Here is a 20,330-nt window from a genome sequence, read left to right on the forward strand (position 1 = left end):
GGGTTTTTGAGATAAAATAAGTTAATTTTCATAAACCTCTTGGAGCAGTTTCTGGCCCATGGTAAGTACTACCTACATGCTTATTAAATATCCTTATTTCTTTTTTGGAGGTTTTTAAAAAATATTTTTCTATATCTATGGCTATACCCTCCTGCTAGAACCTAAGGATACTGAATCTATGGAGCATATTCAAGACCTGTGACTATTCCATGTCAGACGTGGAAGAGTAACAGAGCATTGCTGCGCATTAAGTGTGTCGTCTACAAAACGGTGCAAGTCCCAAACGCCTACCCTTTGGAGAAGAGAGTGCAATCTCTAGAGTGTGACCGCACCTTCAAGCACTCGAGTGGACACAGGCACATGCACACATCCCTCTTGATACTTCTGGGAATTTGGGAGAGTTTTGATGGGCAGTCTATAAAGTCAAACTATCCTATATTAAAATATGTTCCTTTAAAAAAACGCAAAGCCCACTATGCTCATGAAGAACTTGAAGTTAAATCACAAGGTATGGACATGACTGGTGAGGTGAAGACTCATCTCATACAGTTTGTGTTTAATGGAGATTCTGCACTAACCGCCCCCCACACACAAAACCTTTCCAAATCATCCTGTCAGAGATATACCTTCACTTCAGAGAATAATTCCGTCCAACTTAGAGATTTTGTTGTTTCTGGTAATATACCACAGCATCTCGCCTAAGAGTTTGCTTATTACAGATCAGAACACATTTGAACACCAGGCTTTACTTGCAGAATACATGGACGGTGATGCCATCAGGCTACTACCAAAGGACCCTTCTTCCAGTGTCTCAAATACATGGATTTTATAAATAAGAAACATTTCTGATTAATCGGCGTTGTAGGTTCAAGTAAAAAAAAACTGGCTAGAATTCTAGTCTTCCTACTTAATTTCTTAATGATTCTTGGTGTCCTTGTCAGAAAACTGTTTTTTTGTTTGTTCTGAGACAGGCTTGCTCTGTCTCCCAGGCTGGAGTGCGGTGATTTGATCTTGGCTCACTGCAACCTCTGCCTCCCAGGTTCAAGTGATTCTCCTTGCCTCAGCCTTCTGAGTAGCTGGGATTGCAGGCGCCCGCCAGGCTAATTTTTGTATTTTTAGTAGAGACGAGGTTTCGCCATGTTGGCCAGGCTGGTGTCAAACTCCTGACCTTGGGTGATCTGCCCTCCTTAGCCTCCCAAAGTGCTGGGATTACAAATGTGAGCCACTACACCCGGCTGAGAAAATTATGTTTTGAAGTTCACTTTACTTTGAATGAGTCCTTTATCTGGAATTGTTCCATACATAGTTTGAATTTATTTAACAGCCCAGTTCTTATGCCCCTTGGAGATTTTATAGTGGGGTCTTTGAAGGAAGCGGGAAGTAGGATCTCATCAAATGACTCTAGATGGTAAAATACACGTTGTCTCCAGTCAGCAACTATCAATCTTGGATGTACAAATAGCATTAAATGCCATCAATAATCCAAGTGAATACTAACGGAATCATGATTCAAAGTAAGCTAAACAGAATCCAAGAACAGATAAAAATGCACCTTCGTTGGGGACAGTGTGGCCTAGGTAACCGACGGGTTATTGCCCTGATGAGAGGTGAGAGGTATACCATCCCAGGACGGAACACTCACCCGCCTGTCCTCAGAGTTGAAATGAGATGCCAACACTTTTTTTTTTTTTTGAAACTAAATACATTTTAATAGAAAACAAAATACAAAATAACTCTTTTCAGAAAACAGAAATATTTAATCCTTTTTCCACAAATTAGAACTTGCTTTATCCTCAGAGCATAGTTTGATATGCGTGCGTACATACTTACGATTCATTTCACAAAGTGTTCATTAGACTGGTATTGCAGTGCAGGACGTGGGAGCAGTTCATTGCAGGAGAAAAAGACGTGGAAAAAGCCACACCTCTGAATGGTGATTCGGAAATTCAACATTTTTCTAATTCTATCTTGTTACTTATTACTCCAAATTATTCTTTATCATAATCTTTCTTTTGAGGGGAGAGAATTATTAAGAGAAGTGCAGCTATGGAAAGAATTTTTCTTTCCCACCATCACTGCAGGAGCCCAAAATGTTCTCAATCAAACCCACCCACCCGCTTCCAGAAACATGTCAGCCGGAGTGATCAATCTGTCACCCGAAATTTCCCTTTCTCCCAATACACTGTGCTACCAAATTCTCTGAATTCCCTGAACCTCAAAATTCCAAGTATCAAAGCCAGTGCCAGGAGTCAAACCTGAAAGATTAAAAGCAGAGAAGGTGCCCTCTGCCAGTGCTAGGTTTCCTCATCTCAATAATAATAATAATTATAATTATAATAACAATAATTAAAAAAATCCTGGTTCTCTGTAATTACGGAAAAGGAAAGACTATTTGCCAGGATCATCCCCTCCCCTTTCCTCGTTCCCGCCCCGCATCCCTCTGCCAACAAGGACTTCCCTCGCACCCGAGGGCTGGACCACGCGTGACCCCTGTGGCACCGCTTCTCCTGAGGGTGCTCTACAGCCACCCTCTAACCAAACCCAGGCCCGGTCAGATGGGGAGAATGAGGCAGAGACAGGAAGGTGCTCGCATGCGCGAGGTCACGGTAGGATCTTCATGAGGACTTGTGAGTGACCTCCAGGGCATCCTAATTATTGGTCACTCATCATTGCCTCGCTTCTGCCCCCCTCCCCAACCTTGGCCTTCAACACTGCGGGGCTGAGTGATGGGGGACCTGCCCGGAAGGAGGGCCCAGGAGAGAGGGGAGGAGGGGGCTCTTTCACAGTCAATGATTCAATCTCAGCTCATTAAAGGATTGCAACTGGAGGCTTTCCACCGTTACCCCAGTCCGTTCCCACAAAGTTAAAAAATTAATGTTCCTGATTTTCTTGTGTAATTCCAGTCACCAGAAGAAGGTTACAGGCCATGAACTGCACGCTCAGGACGTTGCTCATCTGCCCGGTGTACACGCCCACGAGCTCGCTGGAGGAGCCGTCGGCAGGTGCACTGCCGTAAGTGTTCCTGATGTCCCAGACGCGCACCGAGTTGTCCATGGAGGCAGAGGCAATCAAGCCGCTGTCTGGACTGAAGGTGAGGCTGGTGATATTGTCTGTGTGGCCTCTCAGCTCTTTATAAAGGGTCCCAGAGGCCAAGTCCCACAGCTTCAACCGCTGGTCCTCGCCAGCAGATGCCAAGTACTTACCGTTGGGAGAGAAGGCTAGAGAAAGCACGGGGCCGCGGTGGCCTGTGAAAAGCCTCACCGAGTTCCCCTGCTGAGCACTCCACAGCCGGACGGTCTTGTCGGTTGAGCCCGTGGCCAAGTAGTTTGAATTAGGGTGGAATTTGACACAGTCCACATCTGCCAGGTGTCCTGCATATATCCTCAGCGGGTACGTCCGATCAAATGACCACAGCCTGGCGGTGCGGTCGTGGGACCCGCTGGCGAAGTACAGGCTATATGGACTGATGTCCAGATCCCACACAGGATAGGCATGTCCTTGGTACAACACAGTGTTGGTGAAACTCCCCAGATCCCAGTATCTGATGGACATGTCTTCAGAACAAGAGAGCAACCCTGAGCTGTCCGCGAGGAACCTCGTGCTGTACACTGGTCCGCAGTGTCCCCGCAGTATCTTCATCTCTGTGCCTGCATTATCATCCTCATCATCCTGGGAACATTGGGGTGGGGTGGGAAAATAAACACAAGAAAAAAACGTTCAGTGGTCTGACAAGGAAAACAAGTCCAGGAGAAAAAAAAGCAGAGAACAGAGACTGCTTGGGAAATAGCATCTATCCAGCAAATGACAGTGGCCTTGCCCCAGGAAGATAACTCATAACTGAATAAAAGTCTCTTACGACTTACAAATTGCTCTCCTTAAATTCACCTTGCAGCTCAGACTATATCAGATTAAAAGATGCAGAAATGCAAGGCCATTACAGAGTGATGACTGTGGACCTTACCCTTCGATTGAGGATAGCTTGTATGGTTACTTCTGATGCGTGCCATTTGAAAATGTTTACTTTCGAATTTCTGTGAGGCTCTTAGATTCTTCTATTCTATGGGCATTGCCTTCATCCGTCAGTTTTAGCTGCTTTATAAGCCATACTGCTCTCTGTTTTTACTCCATTTAACTGACAACAATATTTTGTCAAGTCCTGACATTAGTCCCTTACTCCCATGATGGGGGTTAATGATGCATGCAACACATGAAGGCAGATGTGGTATCACTTCAAGAGTTTTGTTTTTTTTTCAGACGGAGTTTCGCTCTTGTTGCCCAGGCTGGAGTACAACGTTGTGATCTTGGTTCACCACAACCTCCGCCTCCTGGGTTCAAGCGATTCTTCTGCCTCCGCATCCCAAGTAGCTGGGATTACAGGCACGTGCCACCACGCCTGGCTTTTTTTATTTTTAGTAGAGATGGGGTTTCTCCATGTTGGTCAGGCTGGTCTCCAACTCCCGACTTCAGGTGAGCCACCCGCCTTCCAGTGTCTCAAATACATGGATTTTATAAATAAGAAACATTTCTGATTAATCGGCGTTGTAGGTTCAAGTAAAAAAAAACTGGCTAGAATTCTAGTCTTCCTACTTAATTTCTTAATGATTCTTGGTGTCCTTGTCAGAAAACTGTTTTTTTGTTTGTTCTGAGACAGGCTCGCTCTGTCTCCCAGGCTGGAGTGCGGTGATTTGATCTTGGCTCACTGCAACCTCTGCCTCCCAGGTTCAAGTGATTCTCCTTGCCTCAGCCTTCTGAGTAGCTGGGATTACAGGCACCCGCCAGGCTAATTTTTGTATTTTCAGTAGAGACGAGGTTTCGCCATGTTGGCCAGGCTGGTGTCAAACTCCTGACCTTGGGTGATCTGCCCTCCTTAGCCTCCCAAAGTGCTGGGATTACAAATGTGAGCCACTACACCCGGCTGAGAAAATTATGTTTTGAAGTTCACTTTACTTTGAATGAGTCCTTTATCTGGAATTGTTCCATACATAGTTTGAATTTATTTAACAGCCCAGTTCTTATGCCCCTTGGAGATTTTATAGTGGGGTCTTTGAAGGAAGCGGGAAGTAGGATCTCATCAAATGACTCTAGATGGTAAAATACACGTTGTCTCCAGTCAGCAACTATCAATCTTGGATGTACAAATAGCATTAAATGCCATCAATAATCCAAGTGAATACTAACGGAATCATGATTCAAAGTAAGCTAAACAGAATCCAAGAACAGATAAAAATGCACCTTCGTTGGGGACAGTGTGGCCTAGGTAACCGACGGGTTATTGCCCTGATGAGAGGTGAGAGGTATACCATCCCAGGACGGAACACTCACCCGCCTGTCCTCAGAGTTGAAATGAGATGCCAACACTTTTTTTTTTTTTTGAAACTAAATACATTTTAATAGAAAACAAAATACAAAATAACTCTTTTCAGAAAACAGAAATATTTAATCCTTTTTCCACAAATTAGAACTTGCTTTATCCTCAGAGCATAGTTTGATATGCGTGCGTACATACTTACGATTCATTTCACAAAGTGTTCATTAGACTGGTATTGCAGTGCAGGACGTGGGAGCAGTTCATTGCAGGAGAAAAAGACGTGGAAAAAGCCACACCTCTGAATGGTGATTCGGAAATTCAACATTTTTCTAATTCTATCTTGTTACTTATTACTCCAAATTATTCTTTATCATAATCTTTCTTTTGAGGGGAGAGAATTATTAAGAGAAGTGCAGCTATGGAAAGAATTTTTCTTTCCCACCATCACTGCAGGAGCCCAAAATGTTCTCAATCAAACCCACCCACCCGCTTCCAGAAACATGTCAGCCGGAGTGATCAATCTGTCACCCGAAATTTCCCTTTCTCCCAATACACTGTGCTACCAAATTCTCTGAATTCCCTGAACCTCAAAATTCCAAGTATCAAAGCCAGTGCCAGGAGTCAAACCTGAAAGATTAAAAGCAGAGAAGGTGCCCTCTGCCAGTGCTAGGTTTCCTCATCTCAATAATAATAATAATTATAATTATAATAACAATAATTAAAAAAATCCTGGTTCTCTGTAATTACGGAAAAGGAAAGACTATTTGCCAGGATCATCCCCTCCCCTTTCCTCGTTCCCGCCCCGCATCCCTCTGCCAACAAGGACTTCCCTCGCACCCGAGGGCTGGACCACTCGTGACCCCCGTGGCACCGCTTCTCCTGAGGGTGCTCTACAGCCACCCTCTAACCAAACCCAGGCCCGGTCAGATGGGGAGAATGAGGCAGAGACAGGAAGGTGCTCGCATGCGCGAGGTCACGGTAGGATCTTCATGAGGACTTGTGAGTGACCTCCAGGGCATCCTAATTATTGGTCACTCATCATTGCCTCGCTTCTGCCCCCCTCCCCAACCTTGGCCTTCAACACTGCGGGGCTGAGTGATGGGGGACCTGCCCGGAAGGAGGGCCCAGGAGAGAGGGGAGGAGGGGGCTCTTTCACAGTCAATGATTCAATCTCAGCTCATTAAAGGATTGCAACTGGAGGCTTTCCACCGTTACCCCAGTCCGTTCCCACAAAGTTAAAAAATTAATGTTCCTGATTTTCTTGTGTAATTCCAGTCACCAGAAGAAGGTTACAGGCCATGAACTGCACGCTCAGGACGTTGCTCATCTGCCCGGTGTACACGCCCACGAGCTCGCTGGAGGAGCCGTCGGCAGGTGCACTGCCGTAAGTGTTCCTGATGTCCCAGACGCGCACCGAGTTGTCCATGGAGGCAGAGGCAATCAAGCCGCTGTCTGGACTGAAGGTGAGGCTGGTGATATTGTCTGTGTGGCCTCTCAGCTCTTTATAAAGGGTCCCAGAGGCCAAGTCCCACAGCTTCAACCGCTGGTCCTCGCCAGCAGATGCCAAGTACTTACCGTTGGGAGAGAAGGCTAGAGAAAGCACGGGGCCGCGGTGGCCTGTGAAAAGCCTCACCGAGTTCCCCTGCTGAGCACTCCACAGCCGGACGGTCTTGTCGGTTGAGCCCGTGGCCAAGTAGTTTGAATTAGGGTGGAATTTGACACAGTCCACATCTGCCAGGTGTCCTGCATATATCCTCAGCGGGTACGTCCGATCAAATGACCACAGCCTGGCGGTGCGGTCGTGGGACCCGCTGGCGAAGTACAGGCTATATGGACTGATGTCCAGATCCCACACAGGATAGGCATGTCCTTGGTACAACACAGTGTTGGTGAAACTCCCCAGATCCCAGTATCTGATGGACATGTCTTCAGAACAAGAGAGCAACCCTGAGCTGTCCGCGAGGAACCTCGTGCTGTACACTGGTCCGCAGTGTCCCCGCAGTATCTTCATCTCTGTGCCTGCATTATCATCCTCATCATCCTGGGAACATTGGGGTGGGGTGGGAAAATAAACACAAGAAAAAAACGTTCAGTGGTCTGACAAGGAAAACAAGTCCAGGAGAAAAAAAAGCAGAGAACAGAGACTGCTTGGGAAATAGCATCTATCCAGCAAATGACAGTGGCCTTGCCCCAGGAAGATAACTCATAACTGAATAAAAGTCTCTTACGACTTACAAATTGCTCTCCTTAAATTCACCTTGCAGCTCAGACTATATCAGATTAAAAGATGCAGAAATGCAAGGCCATTACAGAGTGATGACTGTGGACCTTACCCTTCGATTGAGGATAGCTTGTATGGTTACTTCTGATGCGTGCCATTTGAAAATGTTTACTTTCGAATTTCTGTGAGGCTCTTAGATTCTTCTATTCTATGGGCATTGCCTTCATCCGTCAGTTTTAGCTGCTTTATAAGCCATACTGCTCTCTGTTTTTACTCCATTTAACTGACAACAATATTTTGTCAAGTCCTGACATTAGTCCCTTACTCCCATGATGGGGGTTAATGATGCATGCAACACATGAAGGCAGATGTGGTATCACTTCAAGAGTTTTGTTTTTTTTTCAGACGGAGTTTCGCTCTTGTTGCCCAGGCTGGAGTACAACGTTGTGATCTTGGTTCACCACAACCTCCGCCTCCTGGGTTCAAGCGATTCTTCTGCCTCCGCATCCCAAGTAGCTGGGATTACAGGCACGTGCCACCACGCCTGGCTTTTTTTATTTTTAGTAGAGATGGGGTTTCTCCATGTTGGTCAGGCTGGTCTCCAACTCCCGACTTCAGGTGAGCCACCCGCCTCGGCCTCCCAAAGTGCTGGGATTACAGGCGTGAGCCACCGCGCACAGCCTCACGTTAGTATTAACACACAACTATTAGTTCAGGCATGGTGGCTCGCATTGTAGTCCCAACACTTTGGGACGCCAAGGCGGGAGGATCACTGGAGCTCAGGAGTTGGAGACCAGCCTGGGCAATATAGGGAGACTCTTTACCAAAAAAATTTAAAAAATTAGCTGGGCATGGTGGCGCATGCCTGTGGTCCCAGACACTTGGGAGGCTAAGGTAGGAGGCGCCCTTGAGCCTGGGAAGTCCAGGCTGCAGTGAACTTTGATGGCACCACTGCACTCCAGCCTGGGGGACAGAGTGAGACCCTGTGCCAAAAAAACCCCAAAACAAAAACAAATACAAACAAACAAAACCCAGAACCATCAGAGGAGTTTAGCCAAAATAAAACCTGGATGTTTTAATAATTAACAGTAAGCTAGAAAGGTACAGTTACTAGTAAATCACAGCCCCCACTGCCTGGTGACCAGCCACAAACTGCTTGGTGTCTCAAAATAAATCAGAATGAAGTTTTTAAAGTGACTTTCTGGAGGGTCTCAAAAAACATTTCCCCCAAAGTAACCAAACAAGGCGTGGATTCAGAAGTGCTTTAAGCAAAGCCAAGCGATTCATGTGATTCTTCAAAATAATTTCCTGTGTGTGAGGACAGAAAAGACGGCAACTAATGGTACTCGGAAAGAGTCCCCTTTCTTGGTCCCCTCCCTACAAGTATACCATCTGTTTTCAAAATTCATTTCCCTTTATTCCCTCACAGATAAACTCCTCAAAACTACAGCTGTCTCTTCTGTCCCAGAATTCATCAATTAAAATGGGTTTTAATTAAATACCAGAAGAAAGGAGTATGATGAAGATTCCTGAACCAGTCAGCTTTGTTGGTTCATTGCGGCAGCCTTAGGTTCTTGTATAAGAAAAGGGCACCCTTTTTTTCCTACTTGAAAATGGTTAAATTCAAAATAAAATGAATGCCTCCCATGTGTACATATTTAAGAAAAAGTTGAGAGAAAATAAACACTGATGTTCATGAATATTCAAAATGGCTATTCCAAACACTCAACATTAAAAATACATAAGTATTTGGGAGCTGAAGGTTCTACTGAGTGCTACCAAAAATATTAGTAATTTTCCTTTCCAAAGAAGTTACAACAACACTTTAAAATTTCAAGAATGACTCACTGCTCTACACCAGAAAGTTTATATAAAGGCTGTGGGAACAAAAATGACACCAGATGAATTAAACAAAGATCCTTTGAAAGTTAACTGTGAATTAAAGGACATGTTACTGCCTCTGAGGGGTAAGTGGTCTTCATTTGGAACAAGAAGCTATGGAAGTGGCCTTCACCTCCGCAGTGGTGAAGGTATCACAGTTGGAGATGGAGAGGTGCATGGGCTAGGAGCATGGGCTGGGAGTACAGCTGGCGCTCCCCAGGGATCTTGATGATAGTCCCGGGCTGGTGGAAACGTGCCCAGCTGACTCTGTAGACCAAGGAATGGAGAAACCAGAATGTTCCTGCTGGCTATCACTGTCAGCCCTCTGCCAGGACCACAGCTTAAAATAACCCAGCCACATTTTCTGTGTGGCTCAACCAGTCCCACGCAGGCCTCAGCGCAGTCGAGCAGCTGATTTACAAGGGCCCAACCCCATGGGTTCTCACTTCTCTCTCCTGCCGACAGGATAATACCATACCCTACGATTCAGCCTGAATACTCCACAGTAATTGGGTATGCATCCCAAATAGAAATGTTTAATTTGTAAAGCAAATTCATGTAATAATAAATCTTATTATGTACATTATGAAACATACATGAAATAGAAATTTAAAAAGAAAAATAAACAGAAAGAGATCACGTATCATCTCACGCCCTCTTGTGCTGTAGTTTGCTGCCCTTGCTCTGGACTATGGAGCCCCTAAAACCTCAGATTTGTTATGGCTGTCTGCTCCTGGACTCGGTGGCTCCAACTACCTCAGAGCTCACACTCACGTTTCCCCCAGACCAGGGGTCCTTTCTTGGGGTCTGGAATTTAGCCTCCATCTATTCTCTCATTAGCTGTCAGTGGAACAGGAAGACATTAAATTTGGCTGGACTTGTGAGTGGATCAGACTTGGAAGCAAGTGAATTACTGCTACCTACGTGAGAGATGACAGCAGCCTGAACTAGAACAGAAAAGTCGGATACTGGCTAGCATGAATCGACATGTGCTGTTCGTGTAAAATACGTATCAGATTTCTAAAACTTAGGACCAAAAGAGATGTATGTAACAGATTTCATGAATAATTTTTTTATATTGCTTATATGCTGAAATAACTTGTTCATATTAGTTTGAATGAAATACATCATTAAAATTAATTTTAACAAATTTTTAACCTTTTTAGATGTGGCCACTAGAAAAATTTAAATTACTATAAGGCTCACACCATATTCCCATTGGATAGCATTAATCTAAATGACAATTTTATACACAGATTATAGAATTGAGTATTGATGCTAATATTGCCTTCTTTACTTTTCAAACCTAAAGAAGACCAGATTGAGGGGAAAACCACCAGACATATAAATGAATTGCACACAGCTGTTTTATTGCTGAGTTAAGGTGGTAGGTGCCGGTAGTGGTGAGGGTAGCACACATAGCTGAAAAGAAAGAAGAGCAAATCCTTGGTTTGGTATCTCTGTGGTTTTGCCATGTTGCTTAAATATTAAAAATACATAGGTATCAATCAACAGGGGTAAAGGTTGGACATCATTTCTTTTTTTTTTTTTTTCTATCACCCAGGCTGGAGTGCAGTGGTGCGGTCTCGGCTCACTGCAATCCCTGCCGCCCGGGTTCAAGCGATTCTCCTGCGTCAGTCTCCTGAGTAGCTGGGATTACAGGTGCCCGCCACCACGCCCGGCTAATTTTTGTTTTAGTAGAGATGGGGTTTCACCATCTTGGCCAGGTTGGTCTTGAACTCCTGACCTTATGATCCACCTGCCTCAGCCTCCCAAAGTGCTGGGATTACAGGCGTGGGCCACTGCACCCGGCCAGATATCATTTCTATCTCCATTTCATATAGAACAAAAGATGGAGAATGAAGGTTTCACTTTTCATCTCAGTGTCTGAAACAGGAGGAGGGCTGCTCATACCAAGGTGAAAAGCAAGGGACTGCTATGTCACTTAACACCTTTCCAAAGGTTAACCTAGATGATCTTCGAGTGGGAGACAACAGAAGCTACAGGACAGTGCTGTGAATTCAGTTTTATTTGGCATAATTAACAGAAAATTTTATGCTTACATAGAAGATTTTAGTTACTGTTTTCCTTTTTTTTTTTTAAACTGAGATATAATTACATACTATATAATTGTTTCAAAGTGTACAGTTCAATGATTTTTAGTACATTCACAGAGTTGTGCAATGATCACCACTATCTAATACAGAACATTTTCATTACCTCACAAAGAAATGCCACACCCATTAGCGGTCACTCTTATTCTCCTTGCCCAGCCCTTGGCAACCACTCCTCTCCTCTCTGTCTCTATGGACGTGCCTATCTGGATATTTCCTATGAAAGGAATAACAGTAGGTGACCTTTTATGACTGGCTTCTTTCACGTAGCATAAAGTTTTCAAGTTCATCCATGTTGCAGCCTGCATCAGTGCTTCATTTCTTTTTATGGGCAAATAATATTCCACTGTATGCACACACTACATTTTATTTATTCATTCATCTTGATGGCCATTTGGACTGTTTCCATTTTTTGGCTATTGTGAATAATGCTTCCATGAATATTCATGTACAAGTGCCTGTGTGCACATGTTTTCCATTCTCTTGGATATATGTCTCGAAGTGGAATTGCTGGGTGTGAACACCATTTCAAATACTGTTGAAATACTGTATTCACTGATTTATGTAATAGTTATTGCTTCAAAAAGATGAAAGCAGAGAGTGCAAGCTGGCTTTTTAATCTGACTTACATAGTGATTTTGTACTTTCTATCATCTCATTAATCCATGTGGCGTCACCACTTGCTTTTACCTCTTTGGTTTCTCTAGTTATATGAGTTTGTGGCTCCTGTATTAAGAGTCTCTCTTTTTTTTTTAAATATTCAATCTTTCGTTTCAAAATAATAGTCTGTTTTAATTATGCACTCTACAAGGGAAAAAGAAAAGTCCAAATTTTCACTGGAGAAACATTAAACACCAACTATCATAACTAATTTATGCCTGGCTTCCCCCCCAAATACTTGTCAGAAACCAAAAAGAAAACTTCCCAAATTGCTGTGATAAAATGGGCGGGCAGGCAGAAATCCCACACAGGAAGCCCCTCAACAACAGAATAGGAGAATCTCAGCTTTGGTTCTTAAGTTTAAAAAAAAAAGTTTATTCTTAAAAAAGGCAGAGGCTAGCTAGCATCTACAGTACTTTCAGTACGAACAAGGATGGAAAGCCAGAAATGCTTAAACAAAACCACCATTCCAATGACATCTTTTGCTCTCTTCTTGATGGGACATCCAACTGTTTAAGCCTGAAACACAAATGTCACCATTGATTCTTCCTCTCCCTTATCCCCTACAGTAATCGAATAACTGAGCTCTCCTCTAGTCTGTCCATGTCTCCTTTGCCACTGCCACTACTCTAGTTTGGCTGCCGTAATTGCTCACATAAGACAGTATCACCACATCACTTCCTGTCTTAGCCCCTCTCCTAACTCCAGCCATAACTTAATTTCTTTCAGTTCCTGGAATTCCGCATGCGGTTCCTCACTTCTGAGTCTTCAGATACACTCCTGATACCCGGAAATATACACAGGACAAGTCACAGAGCTAGTTATCAGTAGTGGCCAGAGTCTTAAAATGTTTTATTTTGGTCTACGGTTATCAGATATCATAATGCTATCTTCCTTAATATTAATTTTTAATGCACAGAATATCCACTCTGTATCATCAAAGCTAATAAGGTCAGTATAAATAATTATTTTTTGTATTTACAGAAAATTGAAAGCAAATGCAGGCAGTATTCCTCAGTTTTATCAGAAGAACTCCCAAAAAGAGAACTGTCTCCAAGGAAAAGAGATGTTTGAAAATTCAAATACAAATGTAATAAAAAATATTTTGGAGAGTACCATAAAATTCTAGTAAAGCTTCTACACAGGAATCTAGACTCTTTACTTATCATAAAGAAATCCTTCAATTACACTATCTTGGTTGCAAGAATCAAAAATTCAAAGGCCATCCTAACTGGAAGCGGACTCAGAAAACAGGAACAGGAAAACACTGGTTTAATTTAGGGTACCCAATATTCTTAACATCCTTATCATTAACTGTAATTTAATTAGACTGATTTTTTTGCTCCTTAATTTTTCAACATTGTGTAAAGAATTTTCCATCCAAAGTAATGTGAGGCAAAGCTACCTGAATGTCAGTGGTGATAAGACAAAAATATTTTGGCCCACAGCCAGTGGTCCTGAAAAAGGGCCACTCTGAAGGAAAGTTAATTCTGTGAAGTTTAATTTCTATCTTCCTTGGCCCACATTTTTTCTAAGGTAGTGAATTTTGGTGACCTGAAACCCAAGCTGCGCCTGCCCTTTTCAATGACTGTCCTAAACCGTTACAAATCAAACAAGATTGAAAACTGACTGACGGGGAAGCTGGCAACTCTACTCCTTGTGTTACTTCTCCAAGTGGGGTCTGGGAACACCCTGTGGTACCTCGAGCCACAGGATATGCACTGGCCTCAGAAAGCCAATACCATCCAGTGTGCTGAGGGTGCAGGGACGCCAGTGTTCTTACTACTGTTGCTGACACTGTGAAATGGCACAACCTTCTGTGGGGAAAATAATATTCATCATAGTTTACAATGCAGGCCCTTCGACTCAGTCATCCTACTACCGATTATTTACGCCTGAGCAAATGTGCACACACATAAGAGTATATTTACTGCAAATCTCAGCTAAAGTCAATATTAGCTAAAGTTCTTTCATTAGGCTTAGTGTTGTTATCCACATTTCACATAGTATAAATACTGACCATTCACTAATAACGTTAAGTTAATGTTGCTATAAATTGTTTTGGCATCTTAGGTTAGGCGTGTGCAGGAATTCAATGGCTACAGGTTACATGGCATTAGTGTGGCTTCCGCTGTAGGATGAGGAAAATTAGGAAGTCCATTCTAAGATATGTCATGTTTGTAAGGACATTCTAACGAAATTAGGAAGGCAGGTACAGGGAAGAAAAAAATGGTATTCATACCTCCTCCTCCAGAATATCACAAGCCAAATGGATGCGGGACACGTCTACTTGATGGGGCTCTGATTTTAACTTCTTGGATCGTAAACTCCAAAGTTTTATACAGGAGTTGTCAAACCCAGCAGCAAGCAGCTTGCTATCGGGGGAGATTTCTGCAGTGTTCAACAGCTGCTCTGTGTTATAGAAGGCATAGAAGCAGATGGTAGTGAGGGAGGGAGGCCCATCCTTGACACGCTTAATGCTCTCCTGTAAGACCTCTAGGGCAGCCTCGTTCTGCAGAATAGGGCTGGGCATGTCAGGGGGCTCCAAACCGTTGTTCTCACTGCGGGAGGAGCTGCCACTGGCATATAGCTGATAGTCTGTTCTCTTGGCAGGCTGCACATCAAGATGAATATGTAAGGTGAGGACTTTGCACAGGGCAGTATTGTTGTCACTTTGGAGGTAGCGGATAAGGTAGTTGTAGCTGTCTTCTTGGAGACGGACCACGTACTTGTTATCTAGGAATGCTCGAAGCTTGAAGTTAGACAGGATGTCCTGGATGGTTTGAGTGGTCTGTAGCTGCTCAATGACATCCTTCTGGCTAGCATTCTGCAGAAACATTCCATGGAAGCGGCTGTAAAAACTTTCCACTGTGCTCTTCGGACTGTTTTGGACCAGGTTGAGATGGAGGTAGACAAAGAGAGGATAGAGGAGAGGCATCACTTCGTGGCTATGCTGGGAATCAGAATCTATAATGAAAGAAAACGAGGGCTTTATAATCAGCATAATCTTACAGAATAATGTGATCCCTCCTGGGGATCACCACCATCACATAACGCTTTCTTGCCAGGACCCCATTTTTAAGAGTACTGATTGAACTATAAGCCCAACACAGGATTCTGGAATTTCAAGGCCTTTTGATTGAAGAAAGAGCATGAACTCTGAAGTCCAGCAAATCAGGGCCTGAAGCGGGGCACAACTCAGGAATTCAATGCCCAGAGTGGTTAAGTGACTTGCCAGAGTTCACAACAATACAGTGGCTTGTATCCAGGTCTTCAAGATTTAGTATTTTTTCCCAATACATCAGTGTTTCTTCAAATTGGGGACCTCAGATATCTGAGGGTACTTGGATATATTCTTGGAAGACTGAGTTCTTCACAATTTTTAACTTGATGATAATGTAAAAAATAATTAACACAGTATATTCAGAATTATCTGGATGTCCGCTTAACAAGTTAAGTACTGACAAGTGATTTTAGTGCTCTAGTTTGTGTTTTGTAATTACGTCTGGCATCCACTGTCTCAAGTAAAATCAAAGCACTTACTTTAGTGGGTTCATTAACATGTCTGGCTATACAGGCTAGCGTGTCCCATGTTAACATGACACCCTTTATCCACAATTGTCTCATCAGCATATTCACTCTGATTTTGCTGGTTAACAAATTCTCTTTTGCAGTGATAATTTACAAGTAAGACCATTTTATGTCATTAAGACTCAACTACTTACTAATTTGAGAGTTTAGCACCATGAAACTATAAGACAGAGAATGTTATTTAAAAGGTGTACAGCTTGAATTCATGGGTGAATGAGAAAAGAACAGAGGTATATTTGACACCTAAATAAGTGCTCAAGGCATGCTGTGAGGGAGCAAAGGCTTCGATGTGATTCATACACAGTGGGGAGAAAGCAGAGCCTCTGCAGGGCAGAAGCCCCTCAGGGAGCTGAGACCAGCCCGTATCACAGTCACCAGTGCTGTCCAGATGCCTGCTTGCAGCAGCAAGTTAGTTCTGGCAAAATCCATTCGTTACATTCACTCAGTGTTATTTTCAACTTTACTGCTTTTGAAGTTTTGCTTGTTCCTTATCTGTAATGAGTCTGGGTTTCGTAAAGAAATATAATAACCATAAAGGTTTTATATCTAGTATAATGTTTGTACATATTTAAATAAATCAAAATAAAAATGTTTTAAGTCAGCACTTATGTTTTGGTAGCATTTTTTTTTTTTTTAATGAAAAGACATCAATACAGGGTTTAAGACTGAGGAATACTGCATCAGTGAATCTTGCCCCCTAATTTGATGATAAAAGACATCTGCACGTTATTTCTGCTTAACACCCTATTTCACTTTATCACAAGGTGAATGAATCTGCTGTACAATATTCATAATATGCATTTTAGAATAAATGTAACCCAACTCAAATACATTATTTATAAGATGAAAAATTACAACCGTCCCACTGAACTGGAAGTTAAGACAGCTACCCAGCCACTTTGGGCTCCTCACACCTCTGAATCAATAGACAAGGAAAGGAGTTACAGTGTTAGCTGGGGTGATTGATCCTGCCCAAGAGGAATTGGAACTACTACACAATGGAGGTAAGGAGGAGTAAGTCTGACTTAAGGAGATCCCTTAGGACATCTCCGTACCCTGCCCTGTGATTACGGTCGATGAAAATGACAACAATCCATACAGGACTGTGAATGGTCCACGCACCTGAAGAATGAAGGTTTGGGTCACCAGGTAAACCATGATCAGCTTGCAAGATGAGTGCAAAGGGAATACAGAATGGGTAGTGGAAGGAGGCAGCCACGAATACCAGCTACCGCCATGTGACCAGTTACAGAAATGAGGACTGTAATTGTTGTATTTTTTATTTTGTTATGAATGTTTGGGTGTGAATATCTATATATAGATATACAAAAAGCAAGTATCTTTGTATTCTTTCCTTTCTTGTCCCCTTATCATATAACATCGGATTACTGACTTTATTTTTTTCAGATGGAGTCTCACTCTGGTGCCCAGGTTGGAGTGCAGAGGCGTGATCTCGGCTCATTGCATCCTCTGCCTCCTGGGTTCAAATGATTGTCCTGCCTCAGCCTCCCAAGTAGCTACAGGCATGTGACACCATGCTCAGCTAATTTTTGTATCTTTTTTTCTTTTTTTTTTTTTAGTAGAGATGGGGTTTCACCGTGGTGGCCAGGTTGGTCTTGAGTTCCTGACCTTAAGTGATCCACCCACCTCAGCCTCCCAAAGTGCTGGGATTAAGGGTGTGAGCCACTGTGCCAAGCCAGATTACTAACTCCATATCACAGTATTTAAGTATTAAGTATTGCTTACCTCACAGTATCGAAATTATAGAATATCATGGAGAGGAGTAAACATCATCCAAGGACTTTGCATCCTCCTCTAGGGAAAAGGTTAGTGTGTTTTTTGGTTGTACACAGAATAATTTTATCAGGTTAGGTGGAAGTATGAACTTGTTATTCTCTTTATTTGGTGATTAAGTATGGAATAAGGAGATGCATATGAGTGTCAAGTTAACAAGGAGTGGACTTGCAAGGTTACTTTTACATGTCAAACTGTGGGTGGGGCAGGGGGGGCACGGTACACAGTCAAACATTATTTTAAATGTTTCTGTGAAGGTATTTTTTTTCTCTTTTTAAGATGAGATTAACACGTTTAAGTCAGCAGACTTTGAGTAAAGCAGATTACCTTCCATAAAATGGGTGGGCCTCATCCAATCAATCAATCAATCAATCAGTTTAGGCTTTAATAGAAAAAGACTTATCTTCCCCTAGTACAAGGAATTCTGCCAGCAGAGAGCCTTTGGATTTGAACTGCAACACTAACTCTTCCCTGGGTCTCCAGCTTGCTGGCCCGCCCTGATTTTGAAAGTGCCAAGCCTCCACAATTACATGAAACAATTCCTTAGAGTAACACCTCTATATATCCATCCTGTTGGCTCTTGGCTCTGTTTCTTTGGAGAACTGTGACTAGATTTTGGTATTTCTTTTTCCTTTGTATTCTATTAGGATGAAGGATTGTTCTCAACTCCTTAGAAACAGAATTTCTGGCTCATTTTCTAAAATGAGAGACATTTTAACTGAGTAAGTTTAGAAAAAAACCTAGCTATCAAGAAATAGTGATGTACTACTTTAAAACTTACTGAAATTCACTGTTGCTTCAGCTCATAGTTTCAAAATTGCTTAATTGCTCTCTCGTGTCTGAAGAGAACAGTGTGCTGGGTATAAAACAAAACAATTGATCAATTTGGAAGAAGGTGAGATTCAGAATTCCAACTCCCATTTTTAATTATTCCCTTGCAATCATAACATACTCTATATTTTACTGAAAGTGTACTCACTTAAAACATATTTTTTTCTAACTGCAAAAGTAACAAACATATCCTCTGAAAGTACATTTTTTCTTCCTTCTATCTATCCACTGAAATGTAATGAATGCCTACCTGGTGCCCAACTCTACTGGTGGTAAATGAGAGAACAATGGAGTTTTTCACGAGTTCATGGAAATTAGTAGTCCACGGAAATTGTTTAATTTAGTATCTACTAAATTAAACAAAACTAATCCTGTTGGTCCTCATTCTCCTCTACCTTTCTTCAGGGTTTGGCTCTACTGACTGGCACTCCTCTGTCCTTTATCCTGAAATCCAACACTACTTGGTCCTGCCATCACTCCCTTTTTGGTTCCTCTTCCTCCTGTCAATCCTCAAATGCTCATTTCACTCTAAAGAATTAACACTGGGTGTGTGCCTCCTAGGAGGCAGGCACTTTACATTCATGATCATGTTTAAGAGTCACAGCTGGCCCTGGTTCAAATCCAGAGGTTGCTTGACTCCAAAGTCTGTGTTCTTCCCACTACACCTCCTGAAGAAAGGACCTATGGCAACAGGTGAGCTCACAGAATCTCTCATCTACAGACAACCTGTGGAGGAAAAATACACTCAGGTGGATACAGATACAGATACTCTTATATCTTTCCCTAGTATCTTCCTTTGAGATTTTATCATTTCTTAAGACTTTTAATTTGCATCTCCATATAGCTGATGCTACACGTTCTTTATCACAAGTCTTTACCTTTCTCCTAAATCCTAGCCTCAAATTTCTCACTGCAAGCTATGCAGTAGGATGCCACTGTCATGACAATTTAAAAAACATAAACCCTTCTGACTTATATCCTTTCAATAAACCTTCATCTCCACTCCAGTCTTAAAGTCTGAGCCATTGCCACTTCTTCTTCCTTTACTTCTGAGCCTGGGAGATTCCACCTTGGTGATTTAACTATGAAATAAAGCTCCTGCCTTGCAATTCCACAATGCTGTCAAATTCTGGTCCTTTCTCACCTCATTTCTCAACATTGCCAAGCACTTAAATTAACAGTCAGTCTCCTTGCCATTCCTCTTACAAATAATTTTACAAACTGCTTTCAGACTAATATTCATTGATCTTCAGCCTGAAAGTCTTATTCTCAACAAAGCCTTAATTATTCCTGTAGAGTCGTCAAGCCTGCCTTTTTGCTCATGTTATTTCTTACCCAAATCACTCCTTTTCCTCCTCCTCTTCCAGTCTACTGAAACTCAGCCTATCCTTCAAGTGCTGACTTAAATCCTACCTCCCGCTCAGGAAAGCCTTCCCTGACTACCCCCAACCAAATCACTTTCTCTTTCCATTCTGAATGCAATTCCTATATAATTCAGAAACCGATCTCATGCTGGTCTGTGAAAATGCTTCTGTGATATTCAAATTTTATTTAAAAACTTTTACCTATAGTGTTTTTATGTTAGGACTGCTTCTAAAATAGATTAATGAGTATATCTTATACTTTATCTTGATGTTCAGGAAATAACTATTCATTTGATTTGGTTATAAGATCTTCAGAGACCTGAGGGTAGAGAAAAATATTCCAGGAGCAGCAGTCCAAAGTGATCAACATATATTAACCCCTTTTAAATAATGATCCTTTAAACCAAAGGATTAAAGAATCAAATTACAGACAAAATAACAGACAACTTTCTCAGTTCAGAAACAAAGTAAGAACCTAAAGGAAATGGCTGATAGATTATAATCTTTTGAAATGTAAAGTTTCGGCCAAATAATCCTTGTGGTAGTAATTTTTAATGGTAAAAGAT

General features: G+C 42.4%; 2 protein-coding genes across 2 annotated transcripts in view; both read right to left on the bottom strand.

Annotated features, from left to right (window-relative positions):
* Nucleotides 1-1,692: 1,692 nt before the first annotated feature.
* Nucleotides 1,693-3,649, bottom strand: LOC105553715 (TAF5-like RNA polymerase II p300/CBP-associated factor-associated factor 65 kDa subunit 5L). Its single transcript, XM_011999853.1, has one exon. It carries the CDS (start codon nucleotides 3,637-3,639, stop codon nucleotides 2,872-2,874), a length of 768 nt encoding a protein of 255 aa, XP_011855243.1. The 5' UTR covers nucleotides 3,640-3,649; the 3' UTR covers nucleotides 1,693-2,871.
* A 1,723-nt stretch (nucleotides 3,650-5,372) lies between these two features.
* Nucleotides 5,373-20,330, bottom strand: part of LOC105553716 (TAF5-like RNA polymerase II p300/CBP-associated factor-associated factor 65 kDa subunit 5L) — a 22,976-nt gene continuing 8,018 nt past the window's right edge. Inside the window, exons 3-4 of the mRNA XM_011999854.1 lie at nucleotides 14,427-15,151; nucleotides 5,373-7,349 (exon numbers count right to left, since the gene is read on the bottom strand). Coding sequence (XP_011855244.1) covers nucleotides 6,552-7,349; nucleotides 14,427-15,151 — 1,523 coding nt within the window. The 3' untranslated portion in view covers nucleotides 5,373-6,551. The remainder of the gene's footprint in view (nucleotides 7,350-14,426; nucleotides 15,152-20,330) is intronic.

Source organism: Mandrillus leucophaeus, unplaced genomic scaffold (genome assembly GCF_000951045.1).
Source record: "Mandrillus leucophaeus isolate KB7577 unplaced genomic scaffold, Mleu.le_1.0 Scaffold604, whole genome shotgun sequence".
NCBI lineage: Eukaryota > Metazoa > Chordata > Mammalia > Primates > Cercopithecidae > Mandrillus > Mandrillus leucophaeus.